The sequence below is a fragment of the Cnephaeus nilssonii genome (assembly GCF_951640355.1).
Source record: "Cnephaeus nilssonii genome assembly, chromosome: 1".
In the NCBI taxonomy this organism is placed as follows: Eukaryota; Metazoa; Chordata; class Mammalia; order Chiroptera; family Vespertilionidae; genus Cnephaeus; species Cnephaeus nilssonii.
In genome coordinates, this window is record NC_137072.1 from 76,004,833 (window position 1) to 76,026,257 (window position 21,425).

General features: G+C 34.4%; 1 protein-coding gene across 1 annotated transcript in view; it reads left to right on the forward strand.

Moving 5' to 3' along the window:
• The first annotated feature begins 12,369 nt into the window (after positions 1 to 12,369).
• The window catches only part of LOC307099621 (transmembrane protease serine 11F), a 64,864-nt gene continuing 55,808 nt past the window's right edge, over positions 12,370 to 21,425 (forward strand). Inside the window, exon 1 of the mRNA XM_079771401.1 lies at positions 12,370 to 12,435. Coding sequence (XP_079627527.1) covers positions 12,425 to 12,435 — 11 coding nt within the window. The 5' untranslated portion in view covers positions 12,370 to 12,424. The remainder of the gene's footprint in view (positions 12,436 to 21,425) is intronic.

Below are 21,425 nucleotides of genomic sequence, written 5' to 3' on the forward strand. Positions count from 1 at the left end.
TTGGAATGGGATAAGAAATCAAGCTGTATTACAAACTCAAAACTGCCTGGAACTGGCACAAGAACAGATACATAGACCAATGGAATAGAATAGAGACACAGAAATTGACCCAAACCACTATTCTCAATTAATATTTGACAAAGGAGGCAAAAGCATACAATGCAAGACAGTCTCTTCAATAAATGGTGTTGGGAAAATTAGACAGATACATGCAAAAAAATTAAACTAGACCACCAACTTACACCATACACAATAATAAACTCAAAATGGATAAAGGACTTAAACCTAAGATGGGAAACCATAAAAATCTTAGAGGAATCCATAGGCAGCAAAATCTCAGACATATGCCACAGCAATATCTTCATAAATACAGCTCCTAAGGCAATAGAAACAAAAGAGAAAATAAACAAATGGGACTACATCAAAATAAAAAGCTTCTGCATAGCAAAAGAAACCATCAAAAAAACAAAAACAACAACAAGAAAGCCCACTGCCTGGGAGAACATGTTTGCCAATGTTATCTCTGATAAGGGTTTAATCTCCAACACTTACAGGGAACTTGTACAACTTAACAAAAAGACGATAACCCAATAAAAAAATGGGCAATGGACCTAAATAGATACTTTTCGGAAGAGGACATAAGGAAGTCCAAAAGACATATGAAAACATGCTCAAAGTCACGAATCATCCAAGAGATGCAAATCAAAACAACAATGAGGTTCCATCTCACACCTGTCAGAATGGTTATCATCAACAAATCAACAAAGGACAAGTGCTGGCAAGGATGCAGAGAAAAAGACACCCTCATGCACTGCTGATGAGAATGCAGACTGGTGCAGCCACTGTGGAGAACAGTATGGAGTTTCCTCAAAAAACTAAAAATGGAACTCCCATTTGACCCAGTGATCCCACTTCTAGGAATTTATACCAAGAAACTAGAAACACCAATCAGAAAGGATATATACACCCTTATGTTCATAGCAGCACAACTTACAATAGCTAAGATTTTGAAACTGCCTAAATGCCCATCAGCAGATGAGTGGATTAAAAAACTGTGGTATATCTACACAATGGAATACTACGCTGCTGTAAAAATGAAGGAACTCCTACCATTTGCAACAGCATGGATGGACCTGGAGAGCATTATGCTAAGCCAAGTAAGTCAGTCAGAGAAAGACAAATACCACATTATCTCACTCATTTGTGGAATATAATGAACAAGATAAACTGATGAACAAAAACAGATCCAGAGACAGAGAAGCATTGATCAAACTGCCAAACTTCAGAGGGAAGGTAGGGGAGGGTCGGGGTAAGGGGAAGAGATCAACCAAAGGACTTGTATGCATGCATATAAGCCTAACCAATGGACACAGACACCAGGGGGGTGAGGGCATGAGTTGAGGGGGGGGGGGGATAAGGACACATATGTAATACCTTAATCAATAAAGAAAATAAAAAAGGAAATTTGCCGGAATTCAATGAGAATAATAAGTACATTTTTAGATGAGGCATATGGTTGGGAAAGAAGAGAGATGGATCTCAGATCAGGGCCAGACTTGAGAAAAGAAATTCCAAAGAGTAAATGTGGGGTGTCTCTGGGTGACACCTACCCCTGTCTGGGTATTGGCTTTGAGATACTTTTATCTATCTCTGTTGTCTATACCTACTAGTGGAAAGACCAAAGAAAGTAAATCAGCTCCTTAAATTTCTATTCCCCCCTTTAATATCAGAAGTCCAGTTTAGTTCCACTTTTTAAATTATAGTTAATTCATAGGATTACAGGGGAACTACTTAATATATTTTAGAACAGTTTCTCTTGGTAGTTCTAATTTGGGTGGCTAAGGATAAAATTAGAGAGATATTTTTAAAAATTAGTGCCATTACCTGTAGGTATTAAAGATGGCTGTTTTGTGACACATATATGTGTATCTATGTGTGTAATCCCTAGTATTGACCAGGACATATGTAATGCCTGGAAGGCTAACGTTAGAGCATGATCTAAGTAGGAGGGTGTGAGTGGGGCATTGGTGGGAATAGTCCACCCTCAACAGAGAGGAATATTTTATCAATGATGTTGTTTAGAATTGCTGGTGCAGGGTGACAATAATAACTACTACACTAACTTTAATCAGATTCCTTTTGCTTTTAAAATCTTTACAGACAAAGTGTCCCCCCCCTTATTTCTTGCATGCAGAATAGACTGCTTATACAACCCCTGAATGCAATCTTAGTGTTCCATTGCTTTAGAATAGCAGTGGTAGTACCAAGTTATTACATATCAGTCTCTTTTGTCACCCTATATAATAAAAGCCTAATATGCAAATTTACCAAATGGCGGAACGACCAGTCGCTATGACGTGCACTGATCACCAGGGGGCAGATGCTTAAGAAGCTGCCCACAGGCCCCAGGCCAGCCAAGGCGGGTGTCAGTGGGGTCCCGCAGAGGGATGTGACTGGCAGCAGTGGAGGACAGGGCTGAAGAGCAGGCAGTGCCAAACTGGCCAAGGCAGGTGCCAGTGGGGGCCCAACAATCGCCCCACCGGTCGCCCCACAGATCAGCCCTGATCGCCAGCCAGGTCTAGGGACCCTACCCCTGCACGAATTTCATGCACTGAGCCTCTAGTTATTAATAAAGAGAATAAGTCAGTACGAATAAAATATAAGCCACTGCAAAACTTAGATCAGTCACAAATAAAGAAAGAAAAGTGTTTAGAGGAAATGGCTATCCTGATTTTTTTCCTTAAGTGTTATTCATTAGAACCGTGGTCAGCAAACTGCGGCTCGCGAGCCACATGCAGCTCTTTGGCCCCTTGAGTGTGGCTCTTCCAAAAAATACCACGGCCTTGGCGAGTCTATTTTGAAGAAGTGGCGTTAGAAGAAGTTTAAGTTTAAAAAATTTGGCTCTCAAAAGAAATTTCAATCATTGTACTGTTGATATTTGGCTCTGTTGACTAATGAGTTTGCCGACCACTGCATTAGAAGATTTCTTTTTCATAGCAACTAAAGCAGACAAGGAGTCCTGGAAAGCTAACAATATAATTTTTATGCATAAAAAAAAAAACTTCTAAAGTGAAAGTAAAAACAGTGAAAAATCATAGTTTCAACTTTTAGAAGTTATGTATAGGGTAAAAATGAATTATATCTTGGAATCTAAAAAATATCAGTCAATAAATGTTAATTAGCCAGCTGTAGCAGACACTAATAGACATTTCAGCAGCAAAAGATCCAGTTTTTGGTTTTAAAATTTAAATATAGTTGAAGAGATGAAACTAGAATACATAAGGCAATAGCAATGGACATAAAATTGCATATCAGTAAGGGATAAATTATGTGTCATAGATTATAAGTGTTAGAGAGGTCTATCAGAACAGAAGCTAGAGTTCTGGAGTGAATTGCCATTACTGCTAAACCATTGATGAGGACATGAGGATGATATAATGTTTATTGAAATGTTTATTGAGTGATTACTCTGGTTAGATACTTTCCCAGGTCATCTACATTCATTTTTTCCATTTGCTACTCACAACTACTCTGAATGATATATTTGATTTTTATCTCTTTTTTAAAAAACAGATGAATAAATTGAGGCACAGAGATTACATGACTTATTTAAAGTCACAAAGTTAGTGGCAGAGCAAAAATTTGAATCAAAGCCATCAGTACCTAGCTACTGCATTTCAAACTGCAATCTTAAACAGTCAGAGGTTTCATTAAGGCAGTGGTAATTGAGTTGGGCTTTTACCAAGTGTCATATTTAAATGAGAGAATAAGGACAACAACCCAGTGGGAAGGAGGCTGTGATAATGGGAGAGAAATTACAAAGGCAGAATGAATATTAGATGTTTTAGGAATGAGAAGCTTTATTAGACTTAAAGTTCATGATGTATCATGGGAAATTTATTCTGAGAGTGTTTTAAATTTCATTGAACACATTTTTGATGAAGTATAAAATAGAAAGTCATTCAAAGATGTTTTTTAATAGTCACATGATGAAAGCCATGCTTTTGGGCTATTAGTCTTTAATGAAGATGATGGTGAATTTGAAGGAAAAGAAAAAAAGTCATTGAGTTTAGATGAAAAGCTGTTATAACAGTCTAAGCTAGGCTAGGAAGAGAAAGGAATATATGAACCAAATAGACAATTTGAAGAAATAATTATTAAAGAATGAAATTGAGTCAAGGATACCTTTCAAATTTTGAGTGTAGGTGTTTGGGACATTGGGTGGTGTCACTGATAAAGGCAGAGAAGGTGGAGGCACAAAGAGTTGTTGGTTTTGAGATACCTAACTAGTCTGTAAAATTCTTTGAGAGCAGGGTATTGTCATATTTACCATTTTAGACTTAGTGATGTGATAGGCATAGTGCCTGGCAAATAGGTGGTCAATAAGACATTTTAAAAAATGTATGATTGCATATGCTCATGAAACAAAAAGTTAGTAGGCAGCTATAGGACTGCAACTTCAGTGAGGAGTAAAGTGATGATACAGATTGAGGAGTTGTCTGAATAGAAGAGTTCTATAAAGTCATGAGAATGGATTAATTCATGAAAGAAAAAAATTGTTTTGGGAAAAAACCCAGAGAACCTAGTATAGGAATCCTTTACTTGAGGTCTTAAAGGACTTCCTTTAATTTAAAAATTATGCAAAAAGAAATAAAAGATTATTTAGTGTCCGTGTCACAAATAGTCTTTTTGGATTAAATCCTGCCCGAGGAGCTTGTGGTGTGTTGATCAGTTTTGGCACATTTTTTTTTTCCTTTCAGTCAAAGCCAATGAGATATAGCTAATATACAATAATGAAAAAATAGATTAGTCTGTGTTACTCAGATACAATATCATTTGATAAAGACAAGAGTATCTTAGTCCACTTGATTCTCAATGAGAATAACCTAATGGTTTTTTGAAAGTGTACACTGAAGAGTATTAGTAGATCATATTCATAGTGCATGCTTTCTCATTTAGGAATGGTGTACACAAAAATGGTGGCAGTGGTTAATTCTGAGTGATATGGGGAGATGGAAGAGACTAGAAGAGTGGGTATTACTCCAAGTAGTAATTAAAATTTAATTATATTTTAAAAGGAGTCTGAATGTATTATAATATTTAAAGGTAGAGAAAGAAAAGTTTATACTTTTTCCCATGCTCCTCTGAAAGAGGTAATACTTCCCAATAGGTCAAACTTCTGTTTATTTATTACTTATACTCAATCCTTTCTATTTTGTGAAGAGAGTATAACTAAAAGCAGATAATTTTATTCATAAATAATGTACCAAAGCAAGTAAACATAAATTGCAATGCAACTAGATAGGATGAAAGCAAATCAACAAATATCAGTGTCATTGTCTATTGAACTCCTAGTCTTTCCTTAGAGTATCTGGGATGCCATATGTAACATACAACCTGAGATCCAAGACTGAATGACGATTCCAATGTTAATAAAAGTATTAAACATTAGTAACGCTTTGCTTCTTTATTAATATTCTTTAGATTAAAAAATACATGTACAGTAAGTTCTAGTAGTTTTCTCCCATACCTCTGCTGATGATCTTGTGCCTCACCCCCTCATGGAGTGTAAGCCCTTCTCTTTAAAGACTATATCAAACTAGTCTAGATTCACTCTAAAGGTTAATAATAGAAGCTAAATTGGCAAAAATAAAGGTTTGCTCTTGGGAGTGGTTCTTTAAAATTCTGGCAGCAGAAAATACCCTGGCTGGTATGGCTTAGTTGGTTGGTTGTTGTTGATTCCTGGTCAGGGCACACACCCAGGTTGCTGGCTCCATCCCTGGTAAGGTCATGCAGGAGGAGCCAAATAATGTTACATTCTCACATCGATGTCTCTCTGTTCTTCCTTTCTTCCTTTCTCTCTTTAAAAATCAATAAACTATTCCTTAAAAAATCCTTTAAAAAAATTCTGGCAGCAGGAAATATTTCCTAGATGTTATCTTAACATACAAACTCAGTAAACAGGGCTATGTGAAGAAGTGCTATCAGAACCAGTCACATCACCTCTGGGATCTACCCAGCTCAGGGCAACCAATCTTGGTTTATCAAACAGAAAACGGAGCTCCCTAAATAGCATCATGATATTAATGACATCATTCAAAAATTGAGAGTAGAGGTAAATATTTTTCACTTTCCTCATTCCCAAACTGAATGTCTCAGACCACATCCTTCCACGGAAAGTTTTTAAAAAAATAATAAAGAAATTAAGAATAAAATTCTACTTTGAAAACATACCCAATTATTCTTCCAAGTTTTACTTCCAACATTACCTTAATAGCCCAAATAGACTAAACTTAGCCTCAGAAATTTGTTTATTCATATAATTCAAAACTGTACTTTCCTCGAAAATTACAACATTTCACTGAAATCTACTAGTTTATGAGTGGGTGGAATAAGGCCATTAAATCACTTAATCTAAATTATTAGTCAAAGGTCACACAGTAAACTTGTAGTGAAGTTATCCAAGAAACAAACCACATGAAAATGTGTTCAGTCCTTATATAGATACTAGAGGCCCAGTGCATGATTAAATCATGCACGTGTAGGCTGTTTGTCCGCTGGTCAGACCTGGTGTGCCCGGCAGCTCCGAAGTCCCTGGGCCCCTAGGGCAAGGCGGGGCAGGGGCGTGGTCCTACAGCAGCTGGGGTCTTGTCTTCGCCTCCCGCCCAGGAAGGCTGGGGCCGCTGCCACCTCCTCTGCCTTCCAGCTCCCTCATGAGCCCTCCCTCGGCCGGCCCAGGCTGCGCGGAAACCCGCGTCCTCTTCGGACACTGTCGCGTGCTCCTGCAGCCCAACCGCCACCAGACTCCTCCCCCAGGAGCTGCACCGCCCACCTGCCCATGCCACCTCATCAGCCAGGGCCTCCAGACACCCAGCTCGCTGCCCCAGAGGCTCCTTCTGTGCTGCGGCACAGCCATGGCGCAGACGCTGAGCTTGCGCCGCCGCTGGCAATGCCAGCTCAGCGTCCTGCCGGCCCACTTGCCACCCCGGCCACCCAGAGTCCCACCCCCTGCGCCTCCCACTGGCCCAATCATGGGCGTAGCGGAGTGATGGTAATTTACATATTACCCTTTTATTATGTAGGATCATTTGGAAAATATTGGAACACATTCAATTTACATTAGAAAAACTAACAATTCTGGAACCAAATAACAGTTTTATACCTATCTTGTAAAATTCAACTACAAATGTTTTAGGAGAAATTCCTTAGTTCTATATTATTTATTAAAGAGTAAAAGGATCAAAGTGTTTCTTAACCTGATTGCCATATCTTTCTAAATTTCTTCTATGTATGGACTGAAAATTACTAACAAAACCACGAAATTCCATACTGTCTCCTCTCTTTCTCCCCAACATAAGATTTGGGGAAAAAGAAAAACCAAAATCAAACCTGTTTTGTCTTAGAAGTTAAAATCTGAATTAAAATAATACATTTTCTTCATAATTATTAATAGTTATCAAAACTTTTGGGTCTAAGGTATTATAATGCCTAAAAGAGAGTTAAATAATCATGAGTTAAAAGAATGTTAGGAAACAATGCATAATTTAAAGCTATAAATACAGTTTAACCCTAGAAAACCAAATTTCTGTTTTCCAGAACCTGCTATGAGTCCTTCATCTTTTTTGTACCTAATATATAAAACAAAACATTGGGTAAAAATTTCTCTCCACTTCTCTCCCATTCCTTATTACTAATAATTAATTTGGGGCAAGGAAGGAGTTGGTATATTATGAAAATGAATAAACTAGATATGTCTTTAAAATATTCCATGGAGTACTATTAATATGTCTCACAAAAATTTTCCAGAGATTGAAGACTATTTTTACTTGGCAAAATATGAAATGCAAGGTGAGTAACAAACTAACTCAAAGATAGAATGAAATAAAACTGTGTGAATATTTGGTGACAGTAAATGTTGCTTGTTTGGCTTATCTGAATCCTGGAATCCTCACTGTAGTCAAGTATGCTCCTGTAGCAAATTATGTCTGGATGTTGTGAGAGCAGACATAATTTGCTATGATTATTTGATGTTTGTCTTTGATCAATTGCAAGGTATTTGTGGACAGAAATTAATCTTATTTGCTATAGTGTGCTCAGCAATAATGTGACTGTGACAGATTGCTTTAGCCTGGCCGGCATGGTTCAGTGCTTGAGCATTGACCTATGAACCAGGAGGTCGGGTTTCTATTCCAGATCAGGGCACAAATCTGGGTTGTAGGCTCGATCCCCTGTAGGGGACTTGCAGGAAACAGCTGATCAATGATTCTCTCTCATCATTGATGTTTCTATCTCTTTCTCCCTCTCCCTTCCACTCTGAAATAAATAAAATTATATTAAAAACAAACAAACAAATAAATAAAATCAATGGAAAAAATATCCTCAGGTAAGGATTAACCAAAAAAAAATTAAATTAAAATAAAAAAATTTCTGGTTTACATCTGCCCTCTAGCCTCACCCTCTACCAATGACTCCATTAAACTGATTTTGTGGTTTTGAAAATTTCTAGAACATAAAAAATTGATATATTTTTCACCTTTGATGTTTACTTGATTCTACTATTACACAACTGAAAATAGAAACTTCCAAAACCATGAGAAGACCATAAAAAGAATGCTATGTTAGTTCCTAAAGTCTTACTCTACTGCTTAAAACAGAAAAAATTGTTTTAACTACCATTATAGATATTTATCAGCAAGAACATCATTTTAGTATTTTATATTTGAATGATAGTAGAATATGTTTACAACTTTAAAGGTAGTTACAATGAAGTAATTAAGCTATTCACATTGAAATAAAATAATTTCTTTTGTATGTGAAACATATATTTTGCTTAAAAATAAAAGGTTTCCAAAAGAAACAATTAGGATCTGAAAAAAAGGTTGTCTTGAACACTGGTTCAAACAACTCTAGGATCTATGAATTGAAATTTTTTTAAAAAAATGCATGTATATTATTTATTGATTGCTTCAATTCCATAATTTAATGAGCACATGTAAATGATCTCATTACATGTTAATGAGTTAATGAGTTAATCTTACAGTGAATGTCCCAGTTTTTGTTACTTTCATTTTCTGGAAGTAACAAAATAATTTTTGTTAATTCTTATAATATACTAGAAGCCATCACACGAAATCACGTGGCCCTGCCCATCCACGCGCCTCACTGCGCATGCAGCTTCCTGGTGATCGGTCTTTGGTCCTTAGGGTGTTATGACCACTGGGTTTTTATTATATAGATTAGGGAAAGACCACCTAATTTGGTATCCTTTTCTTTAGGCCAATGATACATCCATTTTAATCTACAGGACTTATTTTCTCCCTCAAGAGTTTCCACTCTTCTGTTTTATCACCCTTTTAGCAGTGCTCATATGAGTGAAGATGTGATCCTTCATTAAATCCTCTTATGCTCTTTCTTCAATGGAAAAAATAGTACACTAATTGCCTGAGTAAGTGCAAAGCAAAATGTAAGGTCAACCCTCAAAACTTAGGCTATTAGTAAGTATGAGATTAAATTAATTTTTGGCTGATGACTATTTAATTAAGTTCATAAATTTAGTTAACTATTATCAAGCCTGCAATTACAGGGAAATGTACACAATCCCATTATAAATTCTGGTTATCTTTTTCTATTCCTTTCTTTTATTTTGGATGCTGAAGAAATGCAATTAATTTGGGAGCATCTTAACTTTCCCCTTAATGTCCTGGTACAATGTCATCTTATTGCTGACTTTTCCTCGTTGACGTTTTGCATCATCCACTCATTGTCTTTGACTGATAATCAATCATTCAACAATGCAGCAGTAGAAACCAGTATGGTGCCTGCCCACATATGACTGAGGATGCTCAGAACCAATGAAATAAAATTCACATATAGTAATTTCATTACTATAGTACAAATTACTAATGCCTGCTAATCCTCAAAACTAGCTGATCGTTTTTCAGCCTAATAAAGAAAATTAATTTAAAAAATTCATGTTACATTAATTAGAACATAATACATCAATGTCTTTATTTATCACAAGTAAAGCAAAGGACTAGAGACAATGTGTTGTTGAAAAGAGAACCATACGAAGAGAAGAGTTAGAAAAATATCACTTTTGAAGTCTACTGAAAGCAATTAGCAATACAGTGAATCCTGGAAGGAGGGAGGGGATGAGAGTAGAGAGAGAATAAAATCCCTAATTTTTGAGGGCTTTCTTATGGACCAGGAACTATTTTAAGTCTCATTTAAACTACATACAAGTATTATCCTCATTTTACAGCGGGAGAAACTGAAATGTAAACAGTTAAGAGCATTCTCAAGTTCACAGTTAATGGTAACACCTGGAACTGAACCCAGGAGCAGGTGTATTCCACCATCCCACTCTACCACAGAGAATCAAAATAAGTTATTCCATATATTCACTGAAAGTAAAAGTATGGGAGAAAGCTAAAAATAAACATAGAAATAGAACCTTTAAAACCAAATTGAAGATAATTTGAAAGAATGAATAGCAGGAAAGGTTCCTGTGGGAGGCAGTTGAACCTCTATTTTTGAGGTTTTTAAAATAAAATAGCCTCTACTGTGATCGTGCACTAGTTAAATATTACTGTACCTCTGGATGCCCCCACCCCAGTCTTCTGATGTAATATGAAAATGCTGACTTTCTTAACTAGGAGAAGAAATTGTACATACGACATCTCATTCTAGAAGCCTCAAAGCTGGTTCTTGTTCTTACTTTAGACATGCTAAGCATAATTTTCTTCACTTAAGCCACAGAGTATATTTTCTACTGTATTATTATTTATTAATATAAAGAACTGAGAATATTTTTATGAGATTTAACAAATAAAATGAGAATATTTGTTTACAAATGAGAAACATTTTAATGTAACTACTAGAACCATTTTAAAAACATATTTGCACAATGCTAATTTAAAGTTAGCACAAGTACTACTATATAAAAAAAATCAAAATAATAATGGGTCATAATCATAAACTAATAACTTTTTCGTACCTTTTTGTTAGACTTTTATAAGTTTTTATTCTTGAGAAAAATCAAACACCCAAAGAACAAAGTTACTTTTGCTAAAGTAAGTTATAATTTTCAGTATAATTAAGTGATCTGTTAAGTTTTATGAAATATTTACTCAGAAATTTATTTTCCATCTCAAAATATATTTTCACATCTTCTGTCATATTGTTGATGATTATACATATTGTCAGTCTGCTTCAGTTTTTCATTTGCAAATGTTTTAGGAAATATATTCGTATTAATGCTTAGCAGAATATTATAATGAAATTTTAATATTAGATTAATATTATTTGCAGTATTTTAAATAAAGGTATTCTGTATGAACAACACAATGTGTGTTTATAGCTTTTTCCCCCTTTAACATGTCCTGGCTCAGAGACTTTAAAAGTAGCTCTTTAAAATTATCTATTCTGCCTGGCTGGCTTGGCTCAGTGGTTGAGCATCAACCTATGAACTAGGAGGTCACAATTTAATTCCCAGTCAGCTCATATACCCAGGTTGGAGCTCCATTTCCAGGGCAGGCCATGCAGAAGGCAGCCGATCAATAATTCTCTCTCATCATTGATGTTTCTATCTCTCTCTCCCTCTCCCTTCCTCTCTGAAATAAATAAAAATATATTTTTTTAAAAAGTATCCATCCTACAACTTTACTGATCTTCATTGGACGTTCGTGTATTGAGACTTAAAGTCTGTGGATGAATATAATTATCTACTGTGAATATGTATAAATAATGGGGAGTTCACATACACTAAAACTATGATATTTATCATTGTTGTGAAAAAAATTCTTTTTTTTTTTTTTTGCTTTTTTGGGGGTACATTCTTGCAATAAAATCTGTTCTATTTAGAGCTAAAATGGACAGTGTTAGAAAAAGCTTCTACAGCCCTGCCATTCTACTTTATGCGGAAAATAAGTCCCAAGGAGCTAAGCAGCTCCCATGGTCACACCAGCAAGGTGGCAAAAACAAGCATCCTGGCCTGTAGCCCAGGTCTTGCCTGCACCACCATCACTCATGGTTCCCTCAAAGGGAAGAGATATACAATCCTAATGAAGAAGAAGTGCCATCAATGTACTCTAATATTTTGTTGTTGTTTTTTTCAAAACAAATTGGGGCCACACCTCAGTGCCGATCATACCTCCCCAACTGGAAAATTGTGGCCTTCATGAATCACCCGCAGTTGCACCTTGTGGCCTTCACTGCTTGGAGCTTCTCTGTGGAACCGGCTGTCACAACATCGATCATGTTCTTATCAGACGATGTCTTGGTTGCAGACCTCAGTCACTGAGCCTGTCAGACTTGTTTCTTTTCTTGTTACCAATGACTGTCATTATTTTCCAGCCTCCTAGCCCTCACCTGGCTGATATAGATCAGATGGTGTCTGGATAGAAGCTGCCCCAGTTCTGGGTCCATGATGTATGCGTAAGTACTCACGAAGCTTGCTTTTCTCAGTCGGGTTATCAACAGGGAGAGAGGTTTACACCTCCTGGGTCAGTCAGAAAGGACAGGTGATGGCTGGTGGAGAGTGCTTTAAAACTAAGAGTTTTTCATGTGTTATTGTTTTTTGTGTTAAAAGTTTTATTTTGTTGTTTTTAAGTGTAGGAGTTTTTTTTTTTTTAAACTAAAGGAACCAATGTAGTCCTTTTTAAATAATAGAAATAGAAATTATATGCAGTAATAAATTAATTATGTTATATTTAAACATTTAGAAAAACCTATGCTTCAAAGAGTAAAGTTTTTAATACAGTTCATGTAACTTAGTATGATCAAATAGCTTTGTATAAATTTTTGTCTTATGTTGCCTATAGAAGTATACTCTGGAAAAACTAAAAATAAATTTAAGAGTGGAGTCAATTAGAATTTTTATTTCTCTGACTAAACAATGGAAAGTATGGTAACAACATATGAATGAAATGATGAAAATTAAAATATTGGTATCTAAAAATTATTGAGTTAACAAAATCTAGACTCTATGTGACATTTGTCATAATTCGACTCCAAAATAATTGATTAATTAATGAATTTAAGGCAAAGAATTTGTATATGTTTATATTTAGGCAATTTCAGACTATTGCTTTACAGATTTGGTAATGAATAACTGATATTTGATCAGAGTGATTTAAGTTAAACTCCTTGCTTAGTCTAACTTGACTTCTCACAGAGCTTCTTGATTTCTCTACTGACACCAGTTTCCCACATATTCTGCACTGACTAATGTGTCAAGTGTATTCATGATTTTGTGATAATTATAAGTTTTCAGTTATTTGATTTTGTCTTTAATGAAATAAAATACTTTAGGCTTAGAGGCTCTGACATTATCTGATGAGTGTTCTTGCTCTCTCAAATAACAGCATGAGTCATATACATGGGTCTCCCACGGACCCTTTCATGTTAGCATAATGTAGCATATTATCCTAAGTTCTTATTAAAGACAAGGAAGTGTATTTCTTATTTACCAAGATAAGAAGAGAGTAAGAAAAAATGTGCAGTGGAAAAAGCTTATAATTATATTTAACAAATATTCATATAAATAAGAAAAGCTAATGATTTTAGTTTAAAAAAATTAATGAGCAGAGAACTTGAAGTTCTGTTCTCATTTTTTTCAGAATTGTGTGTATGGCTTTTCTACTAACCTGGTTTTCCAATTTATGATGTCATCTCCACTCACTCATTTTTCCACTCTGAAAAATGACATGAAATTTCATTGCAGACATGAAATTTCTATATTGAGCCTCATCAGCTTTAATTCAGAGTTTATAGTTTTGAGGATTTTAAGTATTCTTTCTAATTGCATTCCAGGATGATATTGCCAAAAACTATGGATTGTGCCAGTGAGATAAGATAAGATAAGATGATTACTAATGGAATTCATTTTGCCCAAGATATAGAGTGTCAAGGAACAGATAACATAGATATGCAAAGTTTCTTAGCAGAAGTTACCTCTTTTCCATTGTGGCATAGTGGAAGGAGTAGTAACATGAGATTTAGATGTGTCTAGATTCAGCTTTGCACTTATTTGTCTGGACAAGTCACCTCTCAAGACTTCACTTTTTTAGTTATAAACTGTGGGGAGAGTTTACCGTAAAATAAATAGGGAAGAGGTTGTCACCATTAATGGGACTTGAAATCATTGTTGTGAATAATAACAAAGCTATTTTTTGTTTTATTGGTTTATTACTTGTTTTATTTTGGTACTATTTAATTTGTGTGTTTTTTTTGTATTAAATAATGATGAGCTACTATCCAATATTAATTTTATTATATCTTAATATATCCCAAGTAGTAAATTAGTAAGTGTAAGTATTATATTATGAAACTGTTGTTTATGTGTGTGCCCCATACTGTGACGTAGAACATTTTTTTATTGTGGGTCATGGCAAAAAATATGTTTAAAAACATTGCATTAGATAGCATTAAAGTTCTTTGGAATACTTAAGTTTTATGATTTCTAAAGAGTTAACAGCTAGTTAATATGGAGATCATTAACTTTCTTAAGGTACTAGAGAATCATTTAGATTACCCCAGGGTTTACTTTTTTTTTTTTTTTTAACTAGTTCCTATATCTGGTACTCTAAACCACAGTGAGGTAGAGATTAGAGATATGGTTACCAGCAGTAGAGACCTCAGAGGCAAGAAGCAAATCAATAAGCCACATGATGGCACACCCTGATAAGTGTAAAAATAAAGTAATATAAACAAGGTGTTAGAAGAGTAACCACTCAATCTTATAAAAGCTTCTTTGAATATACAATGATTGAGTTTAGTCCTATAAAAGCAAGTAGGATTATTAGAAGGAGAAAGAAGATATTAGAAGGAGATATTCTGGGGTTTGAGAACATAGCCCTTGCAAAGGTCAAGAGACTTGAGATATACTTACAAATAGCTATTGGGCATTATCAGATAAAAATGAAGTGAACAGTCAGACTACAAAAGGACTTTTGTACCAGATTAAAATCTCTGAACTTCATTAGGAGAGTTGAGTGAAAATTAAACAAGAGGGAGAAATGATGAAATTTGCAATTTAGAGCTGTTAGGGTAGAACAAAACAGTTTGATGGTTCATTTGTCTTCTGGGTACAGTTGCAGAGCTAAAGAAAGGGAGTGGCATAGAGACCACCTATGTACATGTTTCTTCTGCCTTCAAGAGTTGTCATACTCTTGAATTATACTTATAATCACCATGTGCCTCCAATTAATGTTCCTTCCCACCTTTGGTGAGACATTATTGTCTTCCTTCAAGATTCTAATCAGAGTTACTGTGAAATCTTTCTCCTACCCCCACATCCTGCATCTTAATTGTTCCTGAAGCTCAGCCTTCCTATCAAACTTGCATAAGACATTGTTTATATTTCTGTTGGCACTTCTCTATATGATTATTTGTTTTTCAATTATATCTCTTCAGTTAAGCAGAGAGCTTTCTGCATTCCCAGTGCCAAACATATTGCCTGGGCCATCACAGACGGTCAACATTCATGGTTTGATGTACAATAAAATATGCCTAGAGCCAAAGAACAGATGCTGAGAAATAGGAGAGGTTAATTAGGAATAAATGAAAATTTCAAACTTAACTTTTTTTTACATACACTATTCAAAAAGGTGTATGAGATATTTGAGTCACAGTATTTGAGTAATTCAGAAGGTAAATAAAAAGCTGAGCAGTGGAGAGAATTCATCCCAAGTAAATATATATTGTGGTGCTGATGGGAATTTATTACAGAAGTGATAAAAGTACCAGATAAGTGCTTATAGACTAGATTTTAAAATTTCATTTGTTCATTAATTCAACAAATGCTTATTACCAGTAGCACACTATACACGCATAATATATGTATATACATACATACATTATACATACACAGGATGTGTTATGTGTATATAGTACATTTGTACACATACACATATCACATCCACGTAAACAAATACACATACAGACACACATAAATAAAACATATTCTCTACTTTTATGGTTGACAATCTAGAGGAGGAGATGTAACAAACAACTAAACAAACAAATGGATGTGAATTATAAATATAAGTATGAGGTAAGGATTTGTACTTTTCCCAAAAACATTTTTCTAATTCACTTCATTTATTTTATAATTCCTGGATTTGATGATAATGCTGGTAGTGATAACTGATATCTTTTATTTACAAAAAGTTTTTAGTTTACATGATAACATGCTGCAGTCTACTTTTGTTTATCTCCACGATTAATTTGTGAAATGTATTTTTAAAACATTAAGTACTGAAAAAGTTTTCTACTGTGCTTAATGAAGCTTTGTGAAGATCTAAATAGGACCTCTTGACACTATTCAACAAATGTAGGAAGACTGCATAGATACCAGTATTTGACTAAGAAGCTAAGTCTGTGTTGCTTTAAGCAAGAATTTGTAGTAGTCTTTTTAAAAAGGATATTGTGTATTGGGGTACTGTGTACTGGTGAATGGATATTTAGGGACAGATAGCAAGAAAGTTTTCATACTTTTGAATCTTATAATCACTATATGGCTTCCTTATTTATTATGAAGCATTGAACCCTTAGCATTTCAGGAACATTTATATTCAAACTATAGAAATTTATTACAGAAGAGATAAAAGCATCAGATAAGTGCTTATAGACTAGACAAATTCAAAGACAAATCAGAAATGTTTGCATTGGGTTCTGTGCATTATATTTACTTCCAATAATGTATATGAGTAAACTTTAACTTTTACTTGATTCTTTTTAGTTGCCAGTCTTTAAAATATATTTACTTGTTTTTAAATAATTTTGCAAAGTTGTTAAGGATTTTATAATTGCTTGCTTATTTCTGCTCAAAATTTGAAAGCAGGCTGCTTTGAGGCATGGGGCAATTTATATAACATTATCATTGGGGGAAGAGAGCAACCCACATTTTAGATATTTTATATAAAATAAAATGAATTAATTTAAAATATAACTATAGAAAATATACAGGAGCATGATATACTAGTGGAGACCATATGAAATTAAACCTTATTAGGTTAAAAATAACTGGATATCAGAAATTTCATATGGTTCAAACTTACCAAGTCTCCTTCAGATCTTGTTTTATTTATTCTAGAATATAATATATGGAATGACTAATGCAACTTTAAAATTACATAATTTAAAAAGCTATCAAGGTAACATTTGAAAAATTTTTTGTACTATCTAAAATATACTGGCTTAAATACTAGAATCTCAACCAATCTTCAACACACATCCCAACAGGTGAAATATAACAGAGCAAGTTGGCAAGAATTAACTCCTAAAAATAGAAGAAAAAAATACAGTGCAAAACAGAGTATAGGGTGTGTCTAGACCAGTGATGGGCAACCTTTTGAGCTTGGTGTGTCAAACTTCGCCAAAAAACTGAGCATAACTCGGGTAGTGTGTCACTTTGAGGAAAAAACATTATTTCGCAAATGTTTCATCCTCGGCATGCGGCCGCCTCAGCGGCTGCGTGTCATCAGAAATGGCTACTCGTGTCAGTGCTGACACGCGTGTCATAGGTTCGCCATCACTGGTCTAGACACTACTGAAAGAAAAAACGAGGGGAAAAATCCAGTTAATTGTTTGAGCTACAAGGTGTCAAACAACTGCCTTAAAGTGTTTTATCTGCTCCCTTAGGCCCACTGAGAGATTCTTATATAATCAGACAAATAAACTTGAACAGGCATAAGACCTAAAATGAATGAGGCCTTTGGTGTGATATTGTAGTGTCAAATTGTAAGAGAAATGATACAAAGTAAGAATCTACAGTTTCATCTTGATAACATTTTATAAAAATAGATTAAAAATCAGGTCAGTAATGTTACTCCCATCGTTCACATTGAAATCATGATTTTGGTCATGCGTGTAGACCTGAACAAGTTGTGGAGACCTGTTAAAGACTGGATTTGACAATTAGCATGAACACTGCCTCGAAACTGCATTAATGGTATCATCTCAGCTCTCTGCTCTACTAAGTCTGTGAGGCATTTCCTGTCCCATTAATTCCCTACTACTTACCCTCCCCTCCCACTTACCATTCATCCTTTCACAATCATCTTTCTCCTGGATGGTTACTAGTGTCTGATTATGGCTCCATTTCCAAACTCAAACTTTGCTTGCTTTAGGTGGTACTGGGCCACTAATTTGCTATTGATAAGGAAAAGGAAAGATTGATTCATTTTTTTCATTGCTTATACTAGTATATCATGTCACTTTTAAGAATACATTAACTCATAGGTATTATAATTGGGTACTTGGGATATTATCAGATAAAATAGTTGAGACAAGTACCTTCACCTTTTTACATTTTTAAAAAAATATGTTTTTATTTATTTCAGAGAGGAATGGAGAGGGAGAGAGAGCTAGAAACATCAATGATGAGAGAGAATCATTGATCAGCTACCTCCTGGGGATGGAGTCCGCATGTACCCTTGTCCGTAATCGAACCGGGGACCCTTCAGTCCACAGGTGGACGCTCTATCCACTGAGCCAAACCACCTAGGGCTACCTTTCACATTTTTAGCAAAGCTTACTCAATTAATAGGTCTTCCTTAGAAGTAAACGCAGACTTAGATCCTTGCCTTTCATGAGTTATCTTTTTGGGGGGCAACTATATTTTGCTTAGGATTGCTTCTGTATTCTCTACCCCTTGGCTCAATAAGAGCAGCAAGAATTTAGTCAGTATTTACTATTTTAAAATTGGGAAAACCATTCATTTCCCCTTCTTTCAATTCATTTAGCTGGTCAGCTGCCATCATTCTCTTGCTGACAACAGCTGTTAAAGAACATTAAACACTTCTTATAACAATATTGTGACATTTAAAGATATAGCTTATTAGCCAAGAATTTCTTCATTCACAAATTTATGAACTTTGAGTCAATTTGTTAGTAATGTTATGCATATCTATTTGTATTATAGGGATCTATTTGTCCTGACTCTCTCAGGACCCTGCATTACTTGAAAATTTGGATGGCTTAGGTAGAGTTGCAATTTATTATTAAGGAACATAAAAATCATAAGGATTTTTATGCTTAAATCTGAACTCAGCTTTACTACATAGTGGGAGTGATTGAATAAATTTTAAATAAGATGCACTTTCATTCAACAAGTTATGTATTAGTTGCTCTAGGTGCCTGGGACTGGATTATCTGCTTTAATTATGTTATCTGTACATTAGAATAAATGAAATAAACATTATTTATAATGTAAGTTACTTATTAGAATTGTATTTTCTTTGATTCATATGCTAATGTTGCATTTATAACACAACTGCTTAACTGAAAAAGAGAATATACATAAAACTGGATTCTAAATCCTACAATATACTTAATAAAATATGGCTATTATTATAGCTATAGCTTTAAGCTTTATTTCTGTAATTCCTCTTTAGAGTTTTACCTGTAGCCAGATGTAATACTATAAGTTGATTAATATATTTTCATGGAAATATAGAAGTAAATTTCTGTTAATCTATTTATGGAAATAAAAGAAGGATCTAAACGAGTATGAAATTCAATAATAAAACCCTAGGTACTCTTACAAATACAAAATTTAATACTTATATTGCTTAAACTATACACATAATTTGTAAGTTTTCTTTAAAAAGCTCAAAAGTTAGAGTTCAACTATTCTATGTGATTCCATAGCTATATGATATGTCTTTTAAACTTCTGGGAATTAGATGATTTTATTTTATAGCAATCAGGAAACCATATAATGTATACTCAGACCTTAAAATAATGGCTATTTAAAAAATTATAAATCTAATGAAATAGCCTTTGGCTTGTATGATATTTTTATTCACTAGTCAATGATAAGGCAACTCAGCCTTGGAGAGGAAAATTCCAAGAATGAGGAACTCTTAAACTTCTTTGTATGCAGCACTCTAACCTACTCATTACTTCTTTCACACAGGGCCTGTCAGAAATGTGACAAAGATTCTGGGACATGTTAATTTTGCTTATTTAATATGCAGATTATATCAGTTGTAAATGAGAACATTGTTGACCTCTTTCATCTAGGACATTTATATCTTAATCATAGCTCCTCCCTTTTAACTGGATTGCAAAATACCACTGAAATATAAAACTTTAATACCAATCAATCATACAAGAAGCTAAGAGCAAAATATTGGCTGCTCATTGAAAGCAACATTGTTTTAAAATACATATTTATGCATTTCATTATTTAGTTTGCCAGAAATTGCATAGTAATAGCACATTCCTTTTGGCATCTGTCATACACAGAGTGAGGCAAAAGTAGGTTTACAGTTGTGAGTATGCGAAAGTTTATTCTTGTATTATTATTTATTAATTTGTATCATTTTCCATACAAATAATTGTAAACCTACTTTTGCCCCACCTTGTATATATATAATAGAGCTATTATTTATGGCAAATTCAAATTTATTGTAATTAATAGCACTTTGTATCACTATTTGGTCTCTAAATTGTAGACAAAATATTAAAGATTTTTTGTGTGAATATCATACCAAAAATGTTCAACGAAAATACAAAATATTTATCAGGAGAATATGTGCTTAACAGTTATGAATTCTTTTTTTCAAGCACTAAGACTGTTTAAAATCTGCTTTTGCCCCCTAAGATATTCTCTCAAACTCAGTCTGGAGTAGTAAAATGGGTTTCTCAAGAAACATTTATGCTGTGCTGGATGAGGATGGTTAAAATTATTTTAGTTGTCAAAAATGGATTTGAGTTAAAAAGGGATTTAGTCAGAAACCATTGGGCTATCTCATAACACTAAAACAGAAAGAATTGACATAGGAGGCATGGATCCAGTCTGGATCCAGTCAGCTAGGTGTGTTAAATGGAAAAGGAATAATTTAACATTTTTCTTTTTAATTTACCTTATGTCAATATTTGAAAAGAGAATTCCTGGCTAATTTTTTGAGGAAAACAGTAAATGTCCTGCCTGTTACCTAGTCTGAAGTACTAATATCTAGTGAAAAATCTCATTTTTTTTCTTACTGTTAGATGGCATATGCTACTATTTGTCTAGAAAAAAAAATAACCTCAAATCAGAGATTCTTGATTTGATCTGGGAAGTTATTTTTTTTTCTTAATTATTATTTTGCAAACATTGGTTTATGTCCTCCTCATCTTGGGAAATGCTGGCAAGTTGTGAATCTGGGTATATTGTGATTCACTTTTATAGTTGAAATTTTCCACGTCAATAAGATTTTCTAACTGCTATGCAAGAACACTTTGGAAATATAAAAATAAGCAGAAGACAAACTTCTGCTCTTTGGGAGCTTACAATCTTGGAGAAGTAAACTTTACACATGTAAGTAAAAATTAAATTAGCATGCAATCAAGGGCTGAACAGGGTAATCCTATATAATAAAAGCTTAATATGCAAACTGTCCCCTCGGGCGGTCGTTCGACTGGGAGTTTGACTG